This window comes from Amblyomma americanum, chromosome 10, assembly GCF_052857255.1.
Source record: "Amblyomma americanum isolate KBUSLIRL-KWMA chromosome 10, ASM5285725v1, whole genome shotgun sequence".
Taxonomy (NCBI): Eukaryota; Metazoa; Arthropoda; class Arachnida; order Ixodida; family Ixodidae; genus Amblyomma; species Amblyomma americanum.
In genome coordinates this window covers 140,880,890-140,905,409 of record NC_135506.1, presented here as the reverse complement: position 1 = coordinate 140,905,409, position 24,520 = coordinate 140,880,890, and the positions used below count along the sequence as shown (strand labels likewise).

Below are 24,520 nucleotides of genomic sequence, written 5' to 3'. Positions count from 1 at the left end.
TTTTCTCACAGTTCGACTGGCAAGTGCCGTTCCAAACAACAGACGCATATTCCAAAAGCGGCAAGCATATGGAGAGGTAGAGCTTTAAGAAAGGAAGTGGGGATCGAAACTCTCTCGAAAGCCGGCAGATGAAGCCGAGTGTACGCATAGCCCGTAGAGCAATGCGTTTTGTATGAGAGGAGAAGCTGAGGCTACGGTCGAAAAGTACGCCGAGGTCATTAATTTCATCAACCCTGGGCAGCGGCCTACCATTCACAGAATAAGAGTAGAGAAGACTGTGCGTTTTACGCGTACATGAGACAACCTTGGTTTTAGATGAATTGAGAGTGAGCCCATTCTTCAAGCACCAATCAGAGAAGGCGGATATGTCCGATTGCAATGAAAAGCAATCATGAAGAGTATGTATTGCCTTGAACATTTTTATATCGTCCGCATAAAGGAGAAACGAGGAGTTTTTGACCACGGAGGAAACGTCATTGATAAAAACAGAGAACAGAAGCGGGCCTAATACCGAGCCCTGAGGAACTCCGCTGGTTGGAGTGTAAACAAATGAGGTCTGTCCATTTACACTGACAAAGCAGGACCGATCAAGAAGATAGTTGCGTAAGAGGGCTACAATTGAAACGTCGATCTCAAACAGCAGAAGCTTTTGAAGAAGTAATGAGTGAGTAACAACGTCGAAGACACTAATCGCTGCAAAGAACACTAAAGTTAAATTATTACAAAATTCACAAATAGTGCTTCAAGTTAAGTAGTATTCAAAAAGGTAACAGAAAAAAACAGAATCACGTGCACCTTCGCGATAAACAAAGAGCTACCGTGGTCAACATAGAGTTTTCAAGAGCATCTTCAGGTTCCGCAAAGAGGTCATTTCAAAAAAGCTCATCAGGCATTTCATTAAAGAGTTCAGGCACATAAGCGCAGCGTCTTGATCTACCACAGCGCGTTGAACTCCGCGGTAGAAAATAACGAGTCGACTTCCGCAACTTTCTACTCGAAACATTCAGCACTAAAAAGTTGGAATTCCGAAAATGGTGAAGAACGACTGTTTGCACAGAAAAAGAGCGAAATGATGGAAGACAGGCCCTGAAAAACGTTAGCACCAGATGGCAGAGGTAATTCTATGCAATAGTGTTTAACATGTTTTTCAAAAGCGTATTCAGACGGTCAAGGCAGCGGGATGGACACGAAACATACAGTGATGCCATACCTAAGGACACTGTACGCGAGCGCATGCGTAATAATTTTTTCCACCACCGAAGGTGCCAGAGATTTCACATTAAAAAGCAACTATGAAACCTTACGAAGCTTCGAACATACGTAAGCGAAGTGTTCATGCCATGATAAGCAGCTGTCGAAGACCACACCCAGATATTTGTACGTGTTTACATATTCGACCGGTTGACAGTGACCTGAAAGATGCTCATGCAAAAATACCGGCTTATCAATAAGTGATGTTTTTATATGATTTCTGAAACACATGATATTTGTTTTCTTCGTGTTCATTGAAATTCCGTTCTCAGCAAACCATTTCATCACATTATTTATCTTTTCCTGCAACAAATTCACCGCGGTCTCATAATTAATGTGCTTTGCTAACAAAACTGTGTCATCCGCGTACTGGAAAATTGAGCACTTGGATCCTATCTAACTCAAGTCATTTGTATATAAATTAAAGAGCAATGGAGATAAAATTGACCCCTGGGGTACACCTGCCTCAGTGGCAGCCTCTCGCTATGTTCTTTTTGGCAGTTTAATCTGACAACTTGTGCGCGTTCATGCAGAAAACTCTTGAGAATATCATAAAAGGGGCCTCGGAAGTCTAACAGATGCAATTTCTGTAACAAAATATTATGATTCACGGTATCGAAAGCTTTCTTAACACCGAGAAAGAGGGCACAACTGAACAGGTTATCATCAAAAGCAGTGTACAGCTCACCAGCGAATTCCTTCAGAAGTGCTGTAGTGCCCCTCCGTGCAACAAACCCAAACTGACGATTCGAAATGACAGAGAATTTATTCAAAAAAGACGTCATGCATTCTAACAGAAATTTTTCCGGAATTTGTGGCAAAATTGGGAGTATATGATTGGTCGGTAGTTTTCAAAAGCATCTCTTTGCCCCCCTTTAAAAAGCGGTGCAGCGATAGCTGTTTCCAAGCCCTGCGGAATAACTGCGCTTTCCAAAAATCCGTTCAACAAAAAAGTAGGATGTTCGAAAAAAGCACGAAAATTCCTTTGTAACAATGACGTTGATATGCCATCTATTTCTGCAGGCTTATTCGTCTGAAGCTGAATACTATCCTTTCAAGATCGTCCTTTGAGAGCCTTGGAAGATATGCTGAAGCTGATAAACATTCTTTTAGTGTGCACTTAACGTCTTGTAGAGCTGCTGCCTTTTCCGTCGCGAGCGTAAAATGTTTATTGAAGTCGTTAGTTTTTGATACGGAATAATTTTAAACGCCTCCGAGCAAAGAGAGTTCGCTTCCTTTCCGTGAAGATGGTTAATCAACGACCACATCTTTGCAGGATTTCTGACAGATCGTTCAAACTGCTCTTGAAAATACCTGCGCCATGCATATCTAATAATAATAATAATAATAATAATAATAATAATAATAATAATAATAATAATAATAATAATAATAATAATAATAATAATAATAATAATAATAATAATAATAATAATATAGGCGGCGCGGTGCCTCAGTGGTAATGGCACTCTGCTGCTGACTCGAAAGACGCGGGTGTTCGATTCCGGCCGCTGCGGTCGCGTTTTGTGGAAGCAATATTCCAGAGGCCCGTGTGCTGTGCAATGTCAGTGCACGTTAAAGAGCCCCATGCGGTGGTAATTTACGGAGCCCTTCACTACGGCGGCCCTCATAGCCCGAGTATCTTTGGGACGTTAAACCGGCATAAAAAAAATAAACTAATAGTAATAGGCGTGTATTGTTTCGCATTAAATTCTACATAGATTAGTCGGGTCAACCAAAGCTGCAAGGACTTGTCGGGCGGCAACCGGCAGTCAGTTGAGCAGGCGGAACAAACTATTCAGAGCACATGAAATAAACACCGAAGCACATCAACTGAGGTGCTAATGCCTACAGTGCAGTTTTTGAATGGGGCAAAAGTATATCGTTTGGAAGGGCGTTGAAAATGCAGAGAACAGAATTTCTAACGAGAGGATGAAAATAGGTAAATACCTTGGAAACGAAACTCGTGGATATTGCCTTAATGTACTCGCGGGTACGTCATCTGCTAGAAAATTACTCGCTCAAAAATGTCTTATTATTACTGGGTTTCTGAAAAGCGTATCAAAAGAAGGTAATTTTAGAGAAAAGAAATTATTTTTCCAGAAGAGGGCAAATACGGGCTGGTTGGTACAAGTTTTACGAATTGGAAAAACAGCGCAATCAAAGACGAGACACAAGAGAAGCAGAAAACACCAGCGCTGCTTGTTTTGTGCTTCTGTTGTGTCTCGTCTTTGATTGCGCTGTTTTTCCAATTCGTAAAATTATTTTTGCCTGGCGGAACAGATTGTCTTGTAGGCAATGTTGCGTAAAATTTGTGATAAAATACTGTTAAATTTTGATCGCCCTGAAAATGAGCAGTTATGTTGAACAGTGACTGCATACCTAAGTGCATTATAATCAACAACAGGGAGGACAACTTTTCTGGTTTGAAATGGAATCAAGAACAAGAATTATATACCACGTAAGACCTTGAGCGAAGTTTGCTACAACCCTCGGTAAGATGAGTATTCGGAGTCACATGATTGTGAAAAGAAATTTCTAAACATTTTACCGTTTTCGAATACGAAGCCGGTACACAGCCGTAGTAGCACAATAGGACGCATGAAGAAATAGTGGATGATTAAGAGTAGGTTGTTTGTGCGGGTCATGTAAACAAAGTTTGATTTGTTTGCACTAACAGAAATTGAGCTGTGTAAATCAATCAACTCCTGAAACGGTACCTTCCTGAAGGTCTGCAATTGTTTTCGTATTAACAGGACCAACAGACAGAAGCAGTGTTATCAGCACACTAAAATATGCGGCACTGGGACACTACTGCTGCTAAGTCTTTAGCATAGAAGGTAAAGAGCAGAAGCGACAGAACAGAGCACTGAGGGACAATTGAAGATAAAAATGCTTTGGCACTAGAGATATTGCCAATTGAATAATCTGTGACCTGTTATCAAGGTAATTTTTTAAAAGTTGCTGAATTCCCACAGCATCTAGGTTCACCATGAGCGTCTCTTGATGTACTGTATTGAAAGCTGTGCTTACATCAAGGGAAAGAGCACATGCAAACTCACTGCTATAAAAGACGTGATTATTAAATCTGTAAATTGTTCCAAAATTGAGAATGTGCTCTTGCTGGCACTGAAGCCGTATTGCATATCCGGAAGAATTCTATGCTTTCCAAAAAAATTGTTGCCGTAAGAAGTAGGCGTTTTTCTAGGGTTTTAATTATAATTGATTTGATTTGATTCATTTTCACGTATAACACATACACGAGGAGATGAGAGAAAAAGTTGCTATTTTGCAGTCTTGACTCCGCTCCCCTTCCCCCTACAAGAAGAGAGCATCCGCTGCAGATACACATGATGTAAATTAAAAACAAACAATAAATAAACGATTGAACTGTAATAAGCACATCAGTAGTTACAATAATTCAAAGATACAGATCATAGCAAATCTACACAATGAATTGCGAAAAAGCATAGAAATGATGTACGAGCACATTAATCGTTTTAGAGCATGAACATAATTTTATAGATGAGGAGAAAAACATAAAATAGAAATAAGACTCCGGTTCTTAATTTTGCGCTGCGAGCCTCCTTTTGCAAAACTAATTCAATTTTTGCCCAGTGTGTATGAACAAGTGGCGGATGAAACAAAAGAATACTTAAATGAATAAAAAAAGGTTGTCAGATCTATTTGTTGATGTAGTCAACTTTATTCTTATTGACCAAAAATCCTCGCACATTGTTCTCAGCTTTCTGCAAAACCGCATTAGCAGAATACATGCACATCCTTGGACAGTGTGTGGCTCATCTATACTCATAAATTTTTGTACCGGACTAGAAGCCGTGTTTTAAAACTAGAGGAGTGGTTAGAAAGATTTTTCTGCATTTTTGTCTATTTTAAGGAGTACACGACGTGTTGTGCCCATGTTAATGTTCATGTTTGTTGTGCCCATGTTAATGTTGATGTTTTCGAACGAGCATGTTTTTTTCTTCAGTTACTTGAGCAAATATGTCCACTTCTTTTGAGTTTTTTTTTTTCTGTGATATGAACTGTCTAATTTATAGCTGCCTTTCGCACAGCCGCTTTTAGAAATGTTATCCTCTGCTGTGATACGTGTTATGCTCACCTGCTAAGGTCTCAACTAGAGACTGGCAGTATTTAAAATAAACAAATAAATAACCTCACAGAGCCCTGCGATATGCCATTTAATGCTCCTCAAACAGCACTTCTAAGGTAGCCTCACTCGGTAAAAATCTTACGTTGAACGTTGTCTTGGCGGTAATCAGTATGTGAATGTGCTAATTACCAGACAATTTTCCCATCCTTGTGCAGTATAACAACGGCGTCTTTTTTTTTCTTTGTATCCGGCTTAGGTGCGATGCAAGCTAAAGATATTAGGTTTACAGGATGATGTATATAAAAGAACACAGATGTATATAAAAGAACACATATATATAAAAGATCACAGAAAAACTGTGATTTCATTATGCGAATCGCAGCTCTTGTGATGCGAGACTAATGGGATTCTTTGCATACGCTACCCCCCATTTAATATATATGACCCCGTGATTAACTGCACGCTTTACTCTAAACAGGCAGGAACGTAACGGTATGGGGATGATTCCACTTTGGTGAACCTTGTCTTTTTGACTGCATTCAAGGTACCATGAGGGAAGGGGTTTACCAAGGCAATCTTGAAAAGGTTAAGCTAGCATAGGCATGCAATAGGCTATGATCTGGATATGTGTTTAACAGAAATACGACTGGGAACACTCTTCCACGCTTGTCAAAAATTGGATGAAGAGGATAGTGGGCTACATGGAGCGGAAAAGCTGGTCTGCTGCGATTATTTCAATTTAACATCTTTCCCTAAGCATCGAGCGTTGTGCTGACGGCACCACGTTATTATGAAAAGGCGTTCTTGAAATTTCTGCCCCCTTTTGCAACAAAAATACAAAATATATCCGACATCTTCACGCAGTGCAAAAAGGAGTTCTTCAGTAAATTTCCTGTGGCAACGAATTGTTGTTCATTATGATGATAAATACTGGTTGGTATTGTGCAAAAATTCTGACAGTCTTCCCACAAAGTCCATGCTGAAGATTTAGTGCAGTAAAAAAAAAGTTCGAAGCGAAAGCATAGACAGCATATCATATATCAGATCATATAATGTCATATATCACAATATCATATATCATTTCATATATCATATCATATCAGCATTATCCCGTACACTCGCTTGTCCTTTGTCCGTTGCGCTGTGTTTAAGAAAGCATATCTTTTTGTTCACTTCTGGACGTCGTTTCGGGTAAACTGAAGCGTGTTGTTGTCAGCGCTTGCCCTGTGTGCTTTCTTGCTTCCGCCTTATTCACGCAACTTTTTTCAAATATGCTCGTTGCAGCGTAAAACTATAAGAACATTGCGTGAAGGCGGTGGCGTCGAGCTTTTTAATATGAAAAAAAAAAACGGTGCTCACCGGTTTCATGCAGTCGGGTACGCACAGCATGGGGTGAGACAGAGACGAGCAGGTGTTGAAGCGGTGTCTTGAACAAGGCACATTGTGATGTAGACATAGTATCTGAGTGAAGAACGCAGTGTTTTAACAACACGTAGAAATTAGCCTTTTCTACTTGGCTCTTCAGCGCTACGTTTTTCAGCCAAAACTTGGTCTCTAACCTTACTACGTGCCTAGAGTGCGAGTGATGCTGGAACGAAAGGCGTCCGTTCTTTGTCTTGTTCTCTTTCATCCTATGCGCGTAAAGCCATGTTATATATGTGCTGTGTCCGCTCTTATTCGACGCAGCGCGTATGGGGCCAGATGCCAGCGTTTTTTGTTCGATAATCAGAACCCAAAACACATGCGTCCTTCATCTAAGCATCCGCGAAGTTTACTCGTGTTTTTGCGCAGTGTGCAGTTTCTGGCCTGCGTGTTACTTTTAGAGAAAAAAGGCTATCTTAAAGTCGTCAGTAGCAAAATAGTATGGTATAAATAACGCAGCTTTACAAGTCTTAGTGCTACGCTCGCCAAAGCGAATGAATTCATCGTACAGAAGGCAAAGAATTAGGCTAAAAAAAAAAACACATTACAGCTTCGGAATCAAGGCGCTCGCTGTCTACCTGTTCACAGAGGCTGGTTGTGGTCTGAAAAATCTACCGGCATTGAGCGCACTCCTTCTGAATAGATGGCTACGCTCATTACACAACTATTAAGCCGCACTTCTGCGCTTAGTCGCAACACGAATGTCATTGCGATACGCCGGAGTCCCTGGCAAGCACGTTCAGTTCCATCGTTGGATTCGGGCCAGTTATGGCATTGCGTCTGCGAGGAGGATGCGAAAAAACGGCGCCAAGCATCACGGGAATCTGTCATGCAAGTGTGCTCCTCTCAAAGAGTCAGAACTGGTACGCACTGTTTATTGCATACTTTCTGCGGTGCTGTGGAACTGACGAAGAGTGGCGATTCGGGCTCGTTAGGAATAGGCAGAACAGGGAAAAGGACAGAAAGAGACGACCTGTTGGTATTCTTTGTGCCGCTTTGCCTATTGCTACCGAACGGGCTGCAGCCGCTTTCTTTTCAACCTAGGGGTTCCCCGTAGCTGCATTGGCTTTCAAGGACTTACCTCCTCTCAACCTCTCAGCCTCGTTAGAGCTACTTCTTACATTATCTTAAGCAGGTAACACACGCGTTGTGTGCGGAACGCTTGTCACTGTAGTTACTGTGCAACTGCAAGCGCTTCGGATGTGCACGCCAGAGGCTCCGACACGACGGGAGCTACAGCTGCCCCATCACGTGGACCGTTTAGAGCCCTCACCGCAGGGTCCCGTGAAGCGGTGCTGCACGTCTCGCATGGCGTTGCAGGCGGCCCGGCGCAGCTCGCAGCTGTTGGGGTAGTCGCGGCCGTCCGAGCCACACACTGGCCGGGAGCCCCGGGCGTCCCCATACGAGACGCACTTGTCGGGGCAGACGCAGTCGGCGCCCCGGCCATCCAGCGTGGGCCGGCACTCGGCGCCCCACTCGCAGCGCTTCTCCAGGCACGGGTCGGCCACGTCTGCAGGGAATTTGTAGCAGCCGCGGCTCAGGCAGACCAGCGAACAGGCGAAGAGCAGCAGGCGCGCCATCATCCTCACGGGCCCTACTCCTGATGGCGGCGGACGCATCGATCGAGCCGCGCTTGCGCCGCGCCGCGGCAGCCACGTGGCCCAGCACGTGACTGGAAAAGCCGCGCCCGTTGAAAGGTCTGCTTCGTTTGCGCCTTTGCACTGACGACACGTCCTCAGCTGTTGTCAGCTTGAAGCACAGAATGCACCGAAAAGCAACGACGCTGTCTAGGACTGCGCTGCTTGGTGCTAGTCCTCATCTTTTACTGCAGCCACAAAATACTCCAGCCATGCATTTATGTCCTGCCTCGGCGATGTTAACGCGAGCGGGTGAACTCATAGCGGACAGGCGCTGTCCTACCGGTTGTGTCCTCCCTCCGCTATGCAAGACCAACGCACCCAAAGCGAAACGGCAATGCACCATGCTCACCACAGGACCCCTGGTGGGCGACGGCGATCCTCTTCTGGCGGATGCAGGCCGTCATGCGCAGACGGCACTCGGACGAGTAGGTGAAGCCGTCCGAGCCGCAGACGGGTGCGAACAGATGGTCAGCGCACGACAGCCGGCAGCGGCAGTACGCCTGGCCCCGGTCGCTGTGGCACTCAGCCCCAAACCGGCACGTGGTGCGCGAGCACGAGTCGTCGCCGCCGCGATGATCCGAGCCTGCGCACACATTGGCCGCTTTTTGGACGCGTCGTTGCTTCACGCACGTTGGCAGTAAGTTCTTAAACGATTACAGAAGCAAAGTCTTTGGGTGTGCGTATAATCAGTCAGCCAATCAATCAATCAATCAATCAATCAATCAATCAATCAATCAATCAATCAATCAACCAACCAACCAACCAACCAACCAACTTTATTCACGCACAAAAAGTAGAGGGGAAAATGGTGACTAAATGAAAATTCGCTTCATTGCTGTTTGAGCTCCAGTCACCCATCAGCACTGATGTACGGTAAATTTGTACACGAATACAAAAAATAGCTTGGTTAATTGTGACAAGAAAAGTAAACAGAGCTATACGGACGAAAAAGGTATGCATGGTCAGAAATGCGAGAACTAGGTAACAACAAAAGAACAGTAGCGCAACCCAGACGAACACAAGAAAGGACCACACAGGACTAGCGCTAGTCCTGTGTGGTCCTTCCTTGTGTTCGTCTTGGTTGCGCTACAGTTCTTTTGTTACAACATGCACCATCTAGCCCAACAAAAAGTTCTTCTAAACCTAGGTAACAAAGTTGAGATAGCACACCAATACTAGACTCAGGGGCAGACAATATATGTATGAACAGTTTAGTAATACTTTTGAGGTCCAGTAGTTCAATATCAATTTGTTGTGCATCACTGTGATATAGTATCGTTGATAACGTATGTTGAGTCATCATTGTGCCATAATTATTTCGTGACGATGGGACAAACTTAGGTGGCTGATAAAGAAAACAGCAGTAAGAGACCTATGGACCTACTAGTCATGAAAATAAGCTCAAAACCGTGACAAAAGGGGCGCAAGAACGAGACGACGGACGAAGACAGAACACGTACCACGAGAGCTAACTTCCGACTGACGGAATCACAGAAGACAACTTTTTGTTTTTGTTCTTTTTTGGTTTTCTTCGCTTTTTTTTGGCGGGGGGGAGGGGTTATCAGTGGATTTCTACGGCTTGCTCAGCTTTGGCGCATGCGCTCGTCCATTGGTTCAGGTCACGGTCGCCACGGTCTTGTGTGTTGTGTTCAGTCGGAAGGTAGCGCTGGTCGTGTGCGTTCTGTCGTCGTCCGTCATCTTGTTTTCGCGCTCCTTTTGTCATGGATCATCGGTACCGACTCGCACAACGTTCCACCCTTCTCAAGCTAAAAAAAAACAAAAACGTAAGTGCACAGTGTTAATATATGACCAGAAACGATTTTGCGCCGGCAGTTTCGGTGTCGTCGGCGCAAGCTCTAGAGTGCACTTTGACCTCGCGGTCGACCTGACAATCTGGGCAGCCAGATTATGGTGATGTCGGCGTCGCCGGCAAGCACTGGTTGTTGCCGAGAACAACCAGTATGTGCGGTGATGTCACAATAATTTGGCCTAGTGCCCCTAGACGTCATTTGACGCGGGTGTAAATGAGGAGCAGCTTGCTAAGACTACATTCACAATCGTATTAAAATAAGTTCAAATTAAAGCGTACTACTCAAGCTAGCTCGCCATGAAAGGAATAATATAATTTTTTTTGTCTCGAAATTTTGCGCCTGTATCCCTTTAAAGAGAACACTTAGCCTCTATCGATCGACTAGCGCGTTCAAATGGCGCCACTTCCACTGGGAACGTAGCTTTTATGAGGCACGAAAGAAGAAAAATGAAATACAGGCAATTTTCACAAACCTACTGTGTCTTCAAGACAGGGCATTTCCGCTAATCAGTGACTTAGTTTCACATTTACTATGGCTTGAAGCGCCAGAGATTTGTGTTTTTCTCTTGCGGTTCAAATCCGATTTTGCTGCTGCTGCTGTCTTCTGGGGGGGAAATCCGACTGTGCGGCCTGCCCGTGGCCTCCCCCTGCCACCGGATACGGGCCGGTGTAGTTTCGGCTACTAGGCTTTGTTCCGGTGCAACGCCAGCGGTGGGGATGGGTTGTCCGGGGCCCATCCTCTTGGAAGCTGCAGCGACTCCCACGGCTGCGAGGGCCAGCCGAATCGTGAGGTCCGTTGTCTCTGCGGAGGCAGGCCTGGAGGCAGACCAGGTTGGACCCACGAAATCCGGTAAAGGAATGTCAAAAGTCAAAAACCTCCGCTCACGGGAACGTGCACGGCTACTAATGCTCGGTTTCTGGCTACGAAGAGGTCAGGTCCGCGCGGTAGCGTGCCGACGCACGGTTTCTGGCTACATAGAGGCCAGGTCCGCGCGGGGGTTCCGACAGCCCGAGCTCCTCGGAATCGATGTCCTCGGGGAAGCAGTCTCATTGTGGATCGCTTATGATGGGTGGCATATTGCGGACGCCGAGGCTGACCCGGTCTTGGGGACCACCGCGGACGCCGAGGTAGAGGGTGTGCAGTAGGACCAGTGCGAAAACCGTCGATGTGTGGGAGTACCGGTGGAGTAGGCCCGGCTTATCTCACCCTATGCCCGATTCTTGGCTCGTGGCCCGGGCGCCCGGCCTTGAATACTCCCTCCTCAGTAGGTGTGGAGCAAGCAAAGGGAGGAAATAAGTGCATGGTGGTTGGAAGGTAGCACAGGTGGGTCCCCCAGGGTTACCGGGTTATGGTGCCGAGGGCCAAGCGCCGATAGGCTGACGACCTGGGCCTCTGTTGGCCGGACCACACCACACACACTTCCGGAGTCTGAAAAACCGCGAAACACAGTCGACGGCTAGTAACCGGCCGGTCCAATCCAACCCTTAAAATCGTGGAGGAGCAGGTGGCTGCGGACCCCAAGTTAGGAATTTTTTTTCTTTCTTTCCTGTCTCCGACGATCGGAGCCAGTGGGTGGTCGTGCATCCCGTGGGGGAGCCGCACCATTGGAAAAGCTCGATGCCCTACCTGTCATGGCCAGGCAGGCCAGAAATGGAGTCGATGTCAAACGAAGGATCAGAGCAAAATCTCGCTGTCCCCATTCCCAACCCAATTCTCATAACCCTTTCCCAATTCCAATTTCCCATACCCTACAACCCACCCCCTCCGCTACGTCCTATGGGAGATCAGGGGAGTCTCCCCGGGCCCGTTCCCCCTGCGATGGGTCGCTTGTAGCATTCCCCCCCCCCCCCCCTTTCTTTTATTTTTCCACCTACGGGTGGCAAAACGATGGATTGCCTTCGGGCCTTTTCATTTATTTTACGATTGGGTCAAGCCGGTTATACGTCAGTGGTGCAGGCAGGAGCTTATTGGTTTACATTCTTTTTATGGCAGCTACACCATACTATGCTGCTGTCTTCTGAAAGCGCCTGGACAGGCTACAAAGGGGAAAAACAAAGGGCAGTGCGATGCGCGTTGGAAACGACGTTTTCAGTAACTGGCGGCTGGAGCATGGGCATCACCCTTCACTGGAAAACCCTTCACTTTCGATATAGGTAGGTACAGATTATGACCAGTCCTAAAAGGCTTAGTTTCGGTACAAGTTTATGAACCTTGCGTAACAACCATCCTTTACCCTGTACTCTTTGTGTGCGCCCACACTTGCCCCACAACGTATATTGCAGTATTAAAGCCGGCTCCTAAGGAGAGCTTTGAATTAGCGATAGTGGGCCTTCTTTTCTCTCAGTCGCGATCGAATGATCAACATTGTGCGTCCACTACGCAAGCAGAAATCTACCGCCATCTACAGATTGCTTAACTTAAGGCTCAGGGCTTGTGACGGTATACCATCGCAACCGGCGGCTTCGTATACGCATGAAATCACTCGTACTGCAGGTTTTACCAAAAAGTAAAAAAATAAGTCGTTTATTTTTAAAACGTAGTCATCTGAGTCTTCGACACGACGCAGTATAGCATTTGAGAGAGCTCTTGAGCATGCAGTGGTCGGGCATTTTTCTGTGGCTGCCAACATTCATATTATGCTCAGCGCAGTATTTCGTGGCCAGTTTATTATTATCATTATCATTACGATGATGATGAACATGTGGACAATGTGTGATATCCCTTTCAGTTGATTCTTCGCTGGTTCCATTTCCTAGCTGTGAGCAGCTCCTGTCCGATAGTGGATAAATGGCGCAGCTCGAGGGCCCTCGAAATTCCTATCGTATAAGTTTGCCGTGGGAGCAGTCAGTGTTGCACCACTGAGTTGGGCTGCTGCGTCTACGCAGCATGCGCTTGTGATATTGCCACGCTGCTGGCAACTACATGTGTTAATAGTTCAGCATTAAATTAGTGGGTCGAATGCACGAAAATTAAGCTGCTAAGTTTAAGACAAAATTCACGCAGCAAAAACGCGTGTCAAGAAAGAAAAGGTTCGGGACGAGATTCCATCCATAGACAGGACCAACTATGCCGATATTTCTTTTTTGGCATTTCATTGTTTCTTAGGCAAGGACAAAGACTGAATGATCAGTGTTGAGTTCTTTTAATTGACCAGGGCGTGACCGCGTGAGGTGTTGTGGCAGTCCTGCTAGCCTTCGTGAGAAACTGGCAATGCCCGCTCGTGACTGTGAAGTGCGCGTCTTTCATCTGCGTTTCCCTGTGTCCGGCAGGCTAGATATGCTGGCTAGATATTTGTATTTTTTTGGTGTTAGAATGTTACTGAGAAAATCATTCTTTTCGCTGGGTTTGTCACAAAGTTCGTGCCTGCCCTGAAATTCCTCTGACTTCCGTGGCAGAGCTTGCCGAGGCGCCGCTGGTCTTCCGGAACACGCCGGGGCGCGGCGGCAATGATGTCGACCCCCAGCGTGGACGGTTACCTTCGCCAAGTCGAAAGGCCACTCAAGGCCATTGCGTTCCCTCCTCGTATCGCCGCCTTGTCGCGGGTGCTTGTACAGCGTCACGCGGTCGGAAGTGCCCACAAATGCGGCTAAACGGTGGCAGCTGCATCAGAGAACGGGGCGCATTGGGTTTAATGCCACGGCACCCTTCGCATGCACTCCTCGTTAGGATCCTGGTTTTCTCTCGCGTGCATCATTCCTTTCTGTCTTTTTTTTTCCGTTTTGATACATGCGTCTCGTTTGTGCACAGCGGATGAAGCGTTTTTTTCTTTTTGCTTCGCATGAGGACGCGGCGGCGGGAAAAGCGCGAGCAGAGCAGTTGGCCTGGAGAAACCGGTGCGTGAGGACGGGAGCGAGATTAGCCAGATAAGTGGTCGACAAGCGAGCTTGGGTAGGGGTCTAACGCGTAGAGAGCAGTGACGGCGGCCCCGAAGACGCATGGCTCAAATTTGCCCGTATTCGCGACCCCCCAGCAGCCCCGCAACGAGCATCCGCATCCCGACGCTCCCTGCGTCCGGATCTTGCCACTCCGCTGCTAAGCCACCGTTTCTCCCCACTCGCTTGGACTCTCTTTCTTTTCCCGTCACTCGCACTGTTTCTCGTCTTAATGTTTTGCACATTTTTTCTTTAATCCCGTAGCAATATCTATAGTTATTACCCTTGTATTTCTTTCCTTATATTAACATGCTGAGATTGTGGTTGTGTTCTTCTTGATTGTCTCTCGCCAGACCAACTGACGGCTATTTGTTAGGCTCTGTGCTTCTGCAATATTTTGTTTATCTTTCCCTGAAGTAAAGGGCTTATTACAGAATCTGTCAGCGTCCCATGCCTACGATCAACTGCTATCAAGAGTGACCCCTACCACCGGTCAACAGTCCGAATCTCCCCTTGCGATAGGGCTTTTTGGCGGGCTGGTTGGTGCATGATGTCATGTGAAGGAAACAGCGCAAAAAACAAGGAGGTGACAGGAAAACACAGGCGCTGAACTAACAATTGAAGTTTATTGTGAGGCAAGAAGGCTTTATAGGTCATAGAAAACAGAAAAAAAAGTGCGCCAGTCAGGCTACTATCTGCTGATAAGGAGCTGGAAGGGTAACTTTAACGTGCCAGATGGCGCATGAAAACGAAGTTAGAAGCAGTGAGCGAAGATAAAACTGGCATTCATAGCCAAAAAAGAGAAACAACAATGGTGGACCATGTTCTACAATTACGGAGACGGAAAGGAATGAAAGCTTGAAGTGTCAACATGGGCGAAAGTGGTCATCCAGGTAAGCAAGTTCCTTCTTGTGCGGTGAGATTGACGGGTTGCTGACGCAATCTTGACGATCTTGTGAATGCACAGCGCCTCGTGTATCGCAAGTAAGCGCGTTTCTTTGTAAGTTCTTACTATGTTACACCGGTCCAGGAAAGGAATACAGCCATTGCACAATGCACAATGCACAACCATATTACTCTCGGTTGATGTCCGGAGGTCATTCTTGTGTTCTAACAACCGGTCGTTTATGAAGCGACCGGTCTGTCACACGTAGCATCTGCCATACGAAAGGGGGATATTGTACACGACACCATTCTTACATGTGACTAAGGGCTTCCTATGCTTCTTAGTGCAGCCTGATTGCCTCTTCAAGGCCATGTTGACCATGGGGCAGAGCTGCGCAAGTTTTTTCAGGGCTGAGAACACCGGACGCATTCCTTCTTTACTGGCAATCTTCTTCAACATATATGCAAACAACGATGAATGTAGGGGATTACTGCAACATTCACCCATTTACAGTCATTCGCCTTGGCTGCACAGTGGCCTTGAAGGTCTGTTTCCGGCGATGTTAGATGGGTCGGCTATCCTGTCGATTTTAATCCATTCACATGGGCTAGTCACAAGGGTGCGAAGGCAATAGCAAGCTTCATGCTCACAAGACCTCTCGATAGCGCCCTTCATGGCAGCCTTTACGACGCCGCGTTTCAACAACTCAGGATGGGAAGAATTTAACGGGAGAAGTTACTTTCTCGAACATGGCTCATAGCCCCAAGAAACATGGTCCGGCAGGAGAAACAATCTGGTGCCAAGGAATTGGCCTTTATTCTTTTATTCCCTTCCGTCACCTTTACTGTACAACATGATGCACCATTGTTTCTGGTTGCTCTATCTTTTTTAGCTATGAATGCCAGTTTCATCTTCGCTCACTTTCTCCAGCTTTCTTTTCATACGCCATCTGACACGTTAAAGTTGCCTTTCATGCTCTTTATCAACTGACAGCAGGCCGAATGGCACACTTTTGTTTCTCTTTTTAGTGACCGATGAGCGCTTGTTGTCTCACAATAAACTTCAGATGTTAGTTCAGCGCCTGTGTCGTCGTGTCACGCCCATCTATTTTGCGCTGTTTCCTTCACTTGACTCTTCTTTCGCACGCGGGGTGAAGTTTGTCGCTTCACCGCCTCCAAACTTACGGAGAGTGCAGCGGTGGGCAGGTTGGCCCGATTAGTTAAACTTTCGGCGCCAACCACCACCCAGCCGCATACAATATCCTGACAGAGAACGACCACTGCATGCTCAAACCAAACGTTGGGGGAATATCATATTGTAACGTGCTTCGTGTCGACGACGAAGCGGAGGAGATCGGAAGCGTAGAGGAAAAAGAAGCTGGTCGGCCTGGCCGGGTTGAGCTCTTCGCCCCGTCACTAAACCTATTAAATAGACGCCCCAGACGTGCTCAGTGCGAGCTGAGTACGTAACAGTTGTGGTGGAGGCGCGCGGTTCTAACAGGAATCGCTCTGGTCCTCAACAGAGCCGCATAGTTGTTGGATTACCTCCCCTTCCGTTGGATATGCCCCAGGACGGCGACGCCGAGCAAGGAGCACCCGCGGCGAGCCACTGGCAGCGTCACCGCGAATCGCGCTCCTTTGCTGGAAGGTCTGACGGAGACCTCGACGAGTGGCTGACTAATTACGAGCGGGTAAGTCGGTATAACCGATGGGATGCTATAGTGAAGCTAGCCAACGTCGTATTCTTTTTGGCAGCGACAGCGCTGATTTGGTTCGGCAGCCACAAAGACTCCCTTACCACGTGGGAATGTTTTACAGAAGAGAACAAAAAGTGTTTTGGTGACGGATCTGCCAAAAAGAAACGCGCCTGGCAAACGCTGCTTCAACGGGCCCAATTACCTGGTGGTATTGGCATCATGCACATCGAAGACATCGTAAAGTTGTGCAGAATAGTGAATCCACGGATGTCTGAAGAAGATAAGGTTGGACACTTACTTAAAGAGATCGTAGAAGATGTATACTATTTCCTTATTAGCAAAGACAGTTTGAAGTCTACTGTCGACGTCATCAGGCACTGCAGAACGTTCGAGGCCTTGAAGCTTCGCCGTATTGTCCCGAAATTTGGACGCCTCGCCAATGTCACCTCCGTCGACAGCATTGACGTCGCTGCTCCAGTGTCGATGGCTGACATGATTCTCCATATTGTGCGAGAGGAACTACTGCGGCATCAAGACCCTGTGCTCTGTGATGACACCAGGCAGGATGGTAGCTCATTGCAGGCAGAGCCCGCAACACCATCCACTTCATATTGTGGAACAGCGCAAAACGGACGACGGACCTAGGACCTAGGTCTTCTGTTTCCTAGGTCCGTTGTCCGTTTTGAGCTGGTCCACAATATTAATTACTTCCAACTTACCCAACACAATGTACCATCCACTTCTTAGGTTCCAGCTGCCGGTGCACAGAACTTCGCCGATCGGAGACCCTGCGATATACGGTCCGCCTACCAGTCTGTGGCAAGACGGCGAGCCTGCACAGGCGACTTGGTGTGACAGCAGCTTCGACCCGGCTACAACCAACGTACTGACCCCGCTTGGCAGGCGCCATACGTTGACTTCTGGTGCTCTCCACCGGTGTGTTACTGCTGTGGCATGACCAGACATATTTCCCGATACTGCCGCCGACGAGGCCCGATGCGACAAGACTGCCGCCCGTGGCCGAACACTTCTCTCAACCCCGTTGTTGAAGTTCAGCACCCAACGCCAACATCCTCTTGGGGTAGCTACCGTGCGGCATTGCTGCGAAACACCTCGCCTGCCTCCGACCGCAGCCTGACACTACCGCCTTCACGTCCACGACGCTCGCCATTCCCTAGGAGCCGCTCTTCCGCTCCGGGAAACTAGAAGAGCGGCCGATGGATGTGAAGCCGCAAGCGAGTTGATGTCATCAGTACCTCTTCCCGTGTTTATGCTAAAGAAGAAACTTGAAGCGCTTATCGACGGAATTGGAACTATGGCGTTAGTAGACATCGGTGCGCCAGTATCTGTAATGAGTTTGACTTTTAAGAATAGTTTCAGGCGAAAAGTAATGTTCGGCTGGAATCAGGCTGTGGTGTTTCGGGGTGTAGGAGGTGATACAATAGTTCCACTTGGTGTCTGCTCCGTGAATGTTATTATCGGTGGAGAAGTGTTCAGGACTGGATTTACTGCGCTGTCGCGTTCTACGCATGGCGTCATTCTTGTATTTGACTTTTTGCAGCAGTGCGGTACAACATTAGACTGTCGAACAGGAGGGATTTCATTGAGAGAGTGAAAAACATTTATTGAAATCTCAATTAGGTTAGCGCTGGGCCGTCGTCTTCATCGTCGACGTCTGGCCTCTTCGCAAGGTCGGGCCCCTATTCCAGGGCTCCGCTTAGTCTTGCTGCTTCGCATGCGTGCTGCACAAGGGCCCTTTGGGCTGTGAGCTCGCTGCTGGTGAACAGACCCTCCCATTGCTCCGCACTCGGGGTTTTGAGTTTGTGGAGTGCATAATTGCGTTTGCACTCCCATGTAATGTGGTATAGCGTGGGGGTTGCCCCGCACCACGGGCATGTGTCCCCGAATTGTGTAGGGTACATTTTGTTAGAATGTATAGGTTGAAGAATGTTCCTGTTTGCAGTCTCCGCCAGTTCACTGCTTCTTGTTGTGTTAATGAGTTGTGCGGCGGAGGGTACTTGAGCCCCTGTCCTCTGTAGCAATTTAGCAGCTCCGCATATACTGGCTCCACTATGGTAGGATTCTCTAGGGTCTCCAACAGCTCAGCTCGGAACGTGATCTCGCAAACTATTCTGTCCACCCTTGAGTTTCCCGCTATCCCCGTGTGTGCCGGTATCCAGAGTATCTTGTGGGTTACTTTTTGGCTAGGGGGGCCCTGTTTCGAGGAGGATTCTTAGGGCCGCCTTGCAGACTCTACCTTGCGCGTAGTTCCTGCATGTGGATTTCGAGTCTGTTAATATGATCAGTGATTTGTTTCTCCGATAGCCTTCGGCCGCCGCTAGTGCAACGGCGACTTCGTCCCCCTCTGCTACCGTGTGGCCCCGTAGGGTTGCGTATGTGATCGGTTTGCCAGCGTAATGCACGACTGCTGCGGCGGCATTGATTATTCTTGTGCGTTTATCCCACGGTAAAGCGCTGCGTCCGTGTACACTGTGTTTTCTAGTTTAGCCAAATGGCGTTCCACATAATCTGCCCGCGCCTGTCTTCTAGCCGCGTGGAGATTCGGGTCCATGTTCTTTGGTATAGGACAGACTTGGAGGGTTTTACGGATGTCGCGGATATCGGCGGATCGATCAAAATGCCCTTCCATGTCGTAACCTAACATCTTTAGGAGTGCTCGGCCGGCGGCTGACGTTTGGAGTCTGGAATTCTGCGTCTTGAGCTGTGCTTCCGCTAGTTCGCTGAAGGTGTTGCTGAGCCCCAGCTGCAGTAGCTTGTCATTTGGCGTGTTTTTAGGCAGGTGTAGCGCCGTCTTGTATGCTTTTCTTAAGAGCGTGTCAGCTTGTTCCCTTTCTTGCTTGTCCATGGTGTGGCACGGGAGCGAGCAGGTGACTCTGCTGACCACCAGACTTCTGGCCATTTTTATCGTATCAGCTTCTTTCATTCCGTATCTTCTTTGGAAGACCCTGGTTATCATACGACTCACCTGCTCCGTTGACTTTTGAAGCAGGCTGATCGTGTGGCTGCATTTATTACTTCCTTGGATCCACATGCCCAAGACTCGTATCATGTTTCTCTCTGGTATGTTTTGTCCCTCGAGCTTCACTTCTAGCTCTGCTTGGGTCGGGCGTCTTCCTACTCTCAGGAGCTCGGATTTCTCCGTGGCGCAGGCTAGTCCCCTTTCTTTAACATAATCTTCCACGCAGCTTGCTGCTTCTTGCAGTTTCTTGTTTTTGGCCCAAGGAGCCTTGGTTGACCCAGACTGTAATAACATCTGTGTACATTGCGTGTCGTATACCTTCGATCTTGCTGAGTTTCTTGGCTAGACCAATCATCGCTATGTTAAATAATATGGGCGAGAGGACAGAGCCTTGTGGCGTTCCTTTGCTCGGGGTAGTGAAGATATCGCTTCTCAAGTCTCCAAGTCCTACGGTGGCCGTTCGGTTGGTCAGGAAGGCCCTCACGTAGTCATGGGTCCTTCTTCCGCAGTTGCCGTTATTCAGCCCTTCCATGATGGCTGCGTGGCTGACATTGTCAAAGGCCCCTTTGATGTCGAGGGCCATGACTATGTTTTCGCCCGTTTTGGGTGCTGTTTCGAGGACCTCCTCCTTGATCTGTAGGAGGACGCCTTGTGTCGATAGGTTTGCTCTGAAGCCAAACATGCTGTGCGGGTATAGGCCTTTGTTTTCTAGGTGTAGTTGGATCCGTTTCGTGATGATTCTCTCGTAGAGCTTCCCCAGGCATGTAGTGAGAGCGATGGGTCTGAGGTTCTCTGTCTGCAGCTTCTTGCCCGGTTTAGGGATCATCACCACTACGGCGTGCTTCCACTCGTCTGGGATTCTTCCCTCTTTCCACAGTGTTTTGAAGTATGCTGTTAGTTGATCCGTCGCCTCGTCGCTGAGCTTGCGTATCAGGGAGTTTCTGATTCTGTCAGCTCCCGCAGCCGAATTCTTGGTTATCGCCCTCATTGCCGCGGTGACTTCCTCGCGTGTTATGAGTCTGTCCATGTCGGGGTTCTCTATTCCTAGGTACGCCCCGTTGTAGCCTTCAGGTTCGTTCTTGCCGTAGCATTTTGTTCGTACCACCTCGAGTAGTTGCTCGTCGTTACCCTCGTATTGGTGTACGGGTCTCTGGATCGCCTTTCCGCTTTCGGCCTTAGTCTTTGTAAGATCCATAAGGGCTTTAAGTATGCGCCACGTTTTAGCTGTGCTGAGTGCTCCGTTGAGCGAGCTGCTGAACTGTTGCCACCCTTGTCTGGCTAGCTGAACGCAAATCTGATGTCGGCTTAGTGGAAAACTGCTCTCTTGATTTCGGCACGTCCTCTGTGTCAGAGGACACAGTTTTCCCGGCGATGTCCCCCGGACTCATGCCGGTTGTTTCATCTAAAATTTTGTGTGGCGCCTTTAACGCCGTAGTGGAACCCACTGCACTTACGTGCGCTAAGAAGTGCGTCCTCGTGCCCCGTTGCATAGTTCCCGTGACTAGTGGCCACTCCGCGCTGTGGACAGTGTACTATTCGGAAGAACCCGCCGTATTACCACGTGGCGTGAAACTTGGCCACTTCGAGGAAGGCTTGTCTGTTCCAATCGCGGCGCTTAGTGACCGCGCTTTTGAAGAGCCGGAACAACCCTGTGAAGGGCCTAAAGTTCAGGCTATGATTAATAAGTCTCTTTCAAAAAACGAGCGCCGCATTTTGGTGGAACTGCATTCGAGTTTGATTTCTCCAGAGGCAATCCAGTGCCCATTCCACGTTCTCGCAATCATCATGTGATCGACACTGGCTCCGCACCTCCAATACGGCAGACGCCTTACCTCGTATCACCGACCGAACGTGAGCTAATAGACCAGCAAGTTCATGACATCTTAAACCGAGGAGTTATGCAGGAATCTTAAAGCCCTTGGGAGGCTCCAGTATTCGTCGTGAAAAAGATAATACGCGGCGATTCTGTGTAGATTATCGTCGCCTAAATGCCATCACAAAAAAGATATATATCTGCTCCCACGCATACACGATGTCATCGACTGTCTTTACTCCGCCCCATACTTTTGCTCGGTTCATCTGAGATGGGTTGATACGTACTCACCTGGCATTGAGCACGTCTGGGGCGTCTATTTAAGAGGTTTAGTGACGGGGCGGAGAGCTCTAACCCGGCCAGGCCGACCAGCTTCTTTTTCCCCTACACTTCCGATCTCCTCCGCTTGGTCGTCGACATAAAGGACGTTACAATATATCAATGAGAGACCACTTGTGGGACGAAAATACGTTATATTAGCTTTACATCAGACTGCCACCTGTGTAGAAAGTGTATCTTGCGCAAGTTTGCGAAAGCTGTGTATAGCGCATTGCGCAACAATATCTGAGGTGTGAAAATACGTACGTACGCTAAAGTATTATATTAAATGTCACAGATAATATGTGCATATTATGGAAATAACATTGGGAGCACATAATACTGCCACACTGCTCACATTCGGCCAGCACCGCCATGCGGCTGGGCGGCATGACTTGGCTCGTGACGGAGCGAGGAAGACGACGGTTCCGGTCCGAAGCGCTGCTGGTCAACTTGGCCGTTCGATTAGAAAGCCCCTTTTGAGCCGCGCTACGTTTGTCGGGGACATTTTGGTGGCGGTGCTGGGTATCGTCCCATAAACGCTAACCCCGAGGACAATTCTGACGCTCATCCGCGAAGCTTGGAAACAACACCCGTCCACAAAGCGAGCCGCCGCCTGCGAGGCCTCGAACCTGAGTGTCAGCCACTGACGACGTCGGTGCGTACCATGACGTCCACTACTGGCACTTAGGCAGGTCAGGCTTCCGACACTGTTCCGACGGTTGTAGTCTTTACACCTAGCTTGCCGCCATGCTTCCACGGCGATCGGTTCGAGGATGCCGAGGACTGGTTGGCCGGCCAGCTTTGACCGTGTGGCCACTTTTAACCAGTGGGACGACGAGCGAAGGGTAAGAAACGTGTATTTCGCGTTCCAAGACTCGGCAAAGACATGGTTGACAACCATGAGGCATCCTTTACACACTGGGAAGTGTTCCGTAGTGAGTTGCTCGCCACCCTCAGCACAAACGCACGAAAAGAAAACGTCGCCATGTTTATAGAAGGAGCAGCTTCGCTGGCCTCATGCGCGGCCCTCCAAGAACCGTCGCTGACTTCGCCAAAGAAGCCACGGGTATGGAACGTTCCTTGCAGGAACGCAGTGTGCAGTACTGTCGTCAGGGAAGTGTTGCGGCCACCAACTACTGTGCGTCACTGCCAGTCGCCAGGACGAGGCGCTTCGGGAGCTTGTGCGGAATGTGGTCCGCGAAGAACTGCAGAACCTCAGCTTAAGTGCTCTAACTGCAAGTGTTGCAGCTGTAGCCGATGCCGTCCGTAACAAAATTCGGCAAGTGGTCCAGCAACCACTGGCACCACAGCCGGAGCCGTACATCATGAGCTACAGCGAAGCCCTACGGACACAACAACCGAAGTGGATCATGAGGTACAGTGAAGCACTACGGAGACCTGCGCCAGTTCCGCATGCATTCCGCCCTGCTGCCGAACCAACGCAGGGGTACTGTAAGGGATCTGTGGATGCTCGCGGCTTTGTTCGAACAATCCATGTTTTTGTTGACGGCCCGGCGCCGAGATGTGGCGATTTCCCTGTTAATACCCGTCAGTGGGTCGGCAAGAAGCGTGCAGTACGAGGCAAGCGGGCGTTGATCGGCCAAGGCAGAAACCGAGCTAAAGCGAAAGAGGGAGGATGTTTTCCCGGAACAACACCGAGGTCCCCGTTCTGCGGCGACAATGCGGCTGCGCGCGGGAGACACGAGCAGTGACTCTGTCGTAGCCGCCATACGCCCGTCTAGGCCTGAGGGGTCATCACCTCCTGGCGAGACAGGTCTGGGCGCTCGCGCTTGACTGAGAACGATTAAGCGCAGCGCACGGTCAGCGCGGACGGGGCTGGCAGACGCCGCGGGCTGAGCCGCGTCGGCGCCGTAGCCCGAGGACGGGTCATACCAACGGGTCCCGAGAAGCGGGCAGGCTTAACAAAACGTAAATGTACGAGGGGGATGCTGAAGCGCTTTCAGAGGCAGCAACGACAGGCTGTCGCCGCTTTCCAGATTTTGTGGGGACGCCTGTCAACAGTCGTCACGAAAACGAGTAATTTGCTACTCGCGGCGGTAGCGGCTGGGTTGATATCGATTATTGGCGTATAGCTCCGTCGCTGAGAGCCTTATTAAAGAGCTCCGACAGGGACGCAAGACAGCAGGCTGCTGCAATGACGGCCCGGGGGGACGTCCGGTGCCGGTGCCCTACATGCACAACTTGTCCCATCGCCTCAAAAAGGCTGCGGGAAAGTGCGGCATCCGTGTCGTTTTGACAGCCCCACAAAAGCTGTCTAGGATGTGCCGAATGGTGAACAATGCTTACCAGGCAAAAACCTGCGCAACAAAACACGCCACGCGGTTTGTGAACTGCACCATCGGTGTAGTGTACCTAATCCCACTGACCTGTGGTAAGTGTTCTATTGGCCAAACAGGCCAGTGCCTTAATGAAAGGCTACGAAAACACCGGTCTACAGTCGCAGCTCTGATGGCCGGAGGCCATTTGGCCGCACATTGCCGCAAATGCAAAATAAAAACAGCAGGCGGTAATGAAGAAAAATGTGTTCCACTCTTTAGCCACACCAGAGTGCTGAGGCGGCTTCATAGGCAGGGTGACAGGGAAATATTTGAGGCATTTTGCATTGACAAGGCAGGGAACAAGTGCGTGAGCACACCCTCAGTAGCCCTCACAAAAAAGGAGATAATCTATCTGTTGAAAAACTTGCGCATCAA

General features: G+C 48.6%; 1 protein-coding gene across 3 annotated transcripts in view; it reads right to left on the bottom strand.

The window, feature by feature from the left end:
• Positions 1-24,520, bottom strand: part of LOC144107834 (agrin-like) — a 516,722-nt gene that overhangs the window by 186,719 nt on the left and 305,483 nt on the right. For all 3 annotated transcript variants that reach the window (XM_077641040.1, XM_077641041.1, XM_077641042.1), the window contains exons 3-4: positions 8,777-9,010; positions 8,061-8,297 (exon numbers count right to left, since the gene is read on the bottom strand). In XM_077641040.1, the coding sequence (XP_077497166.1) occupies positions 8,061-8,297; positions 8,777-9,010 (471 nt within the window). The remainder of the gene's footprint in view (positions 1-8,060; positions 8,298-8,776; positions 9,011-24,520) is intronic.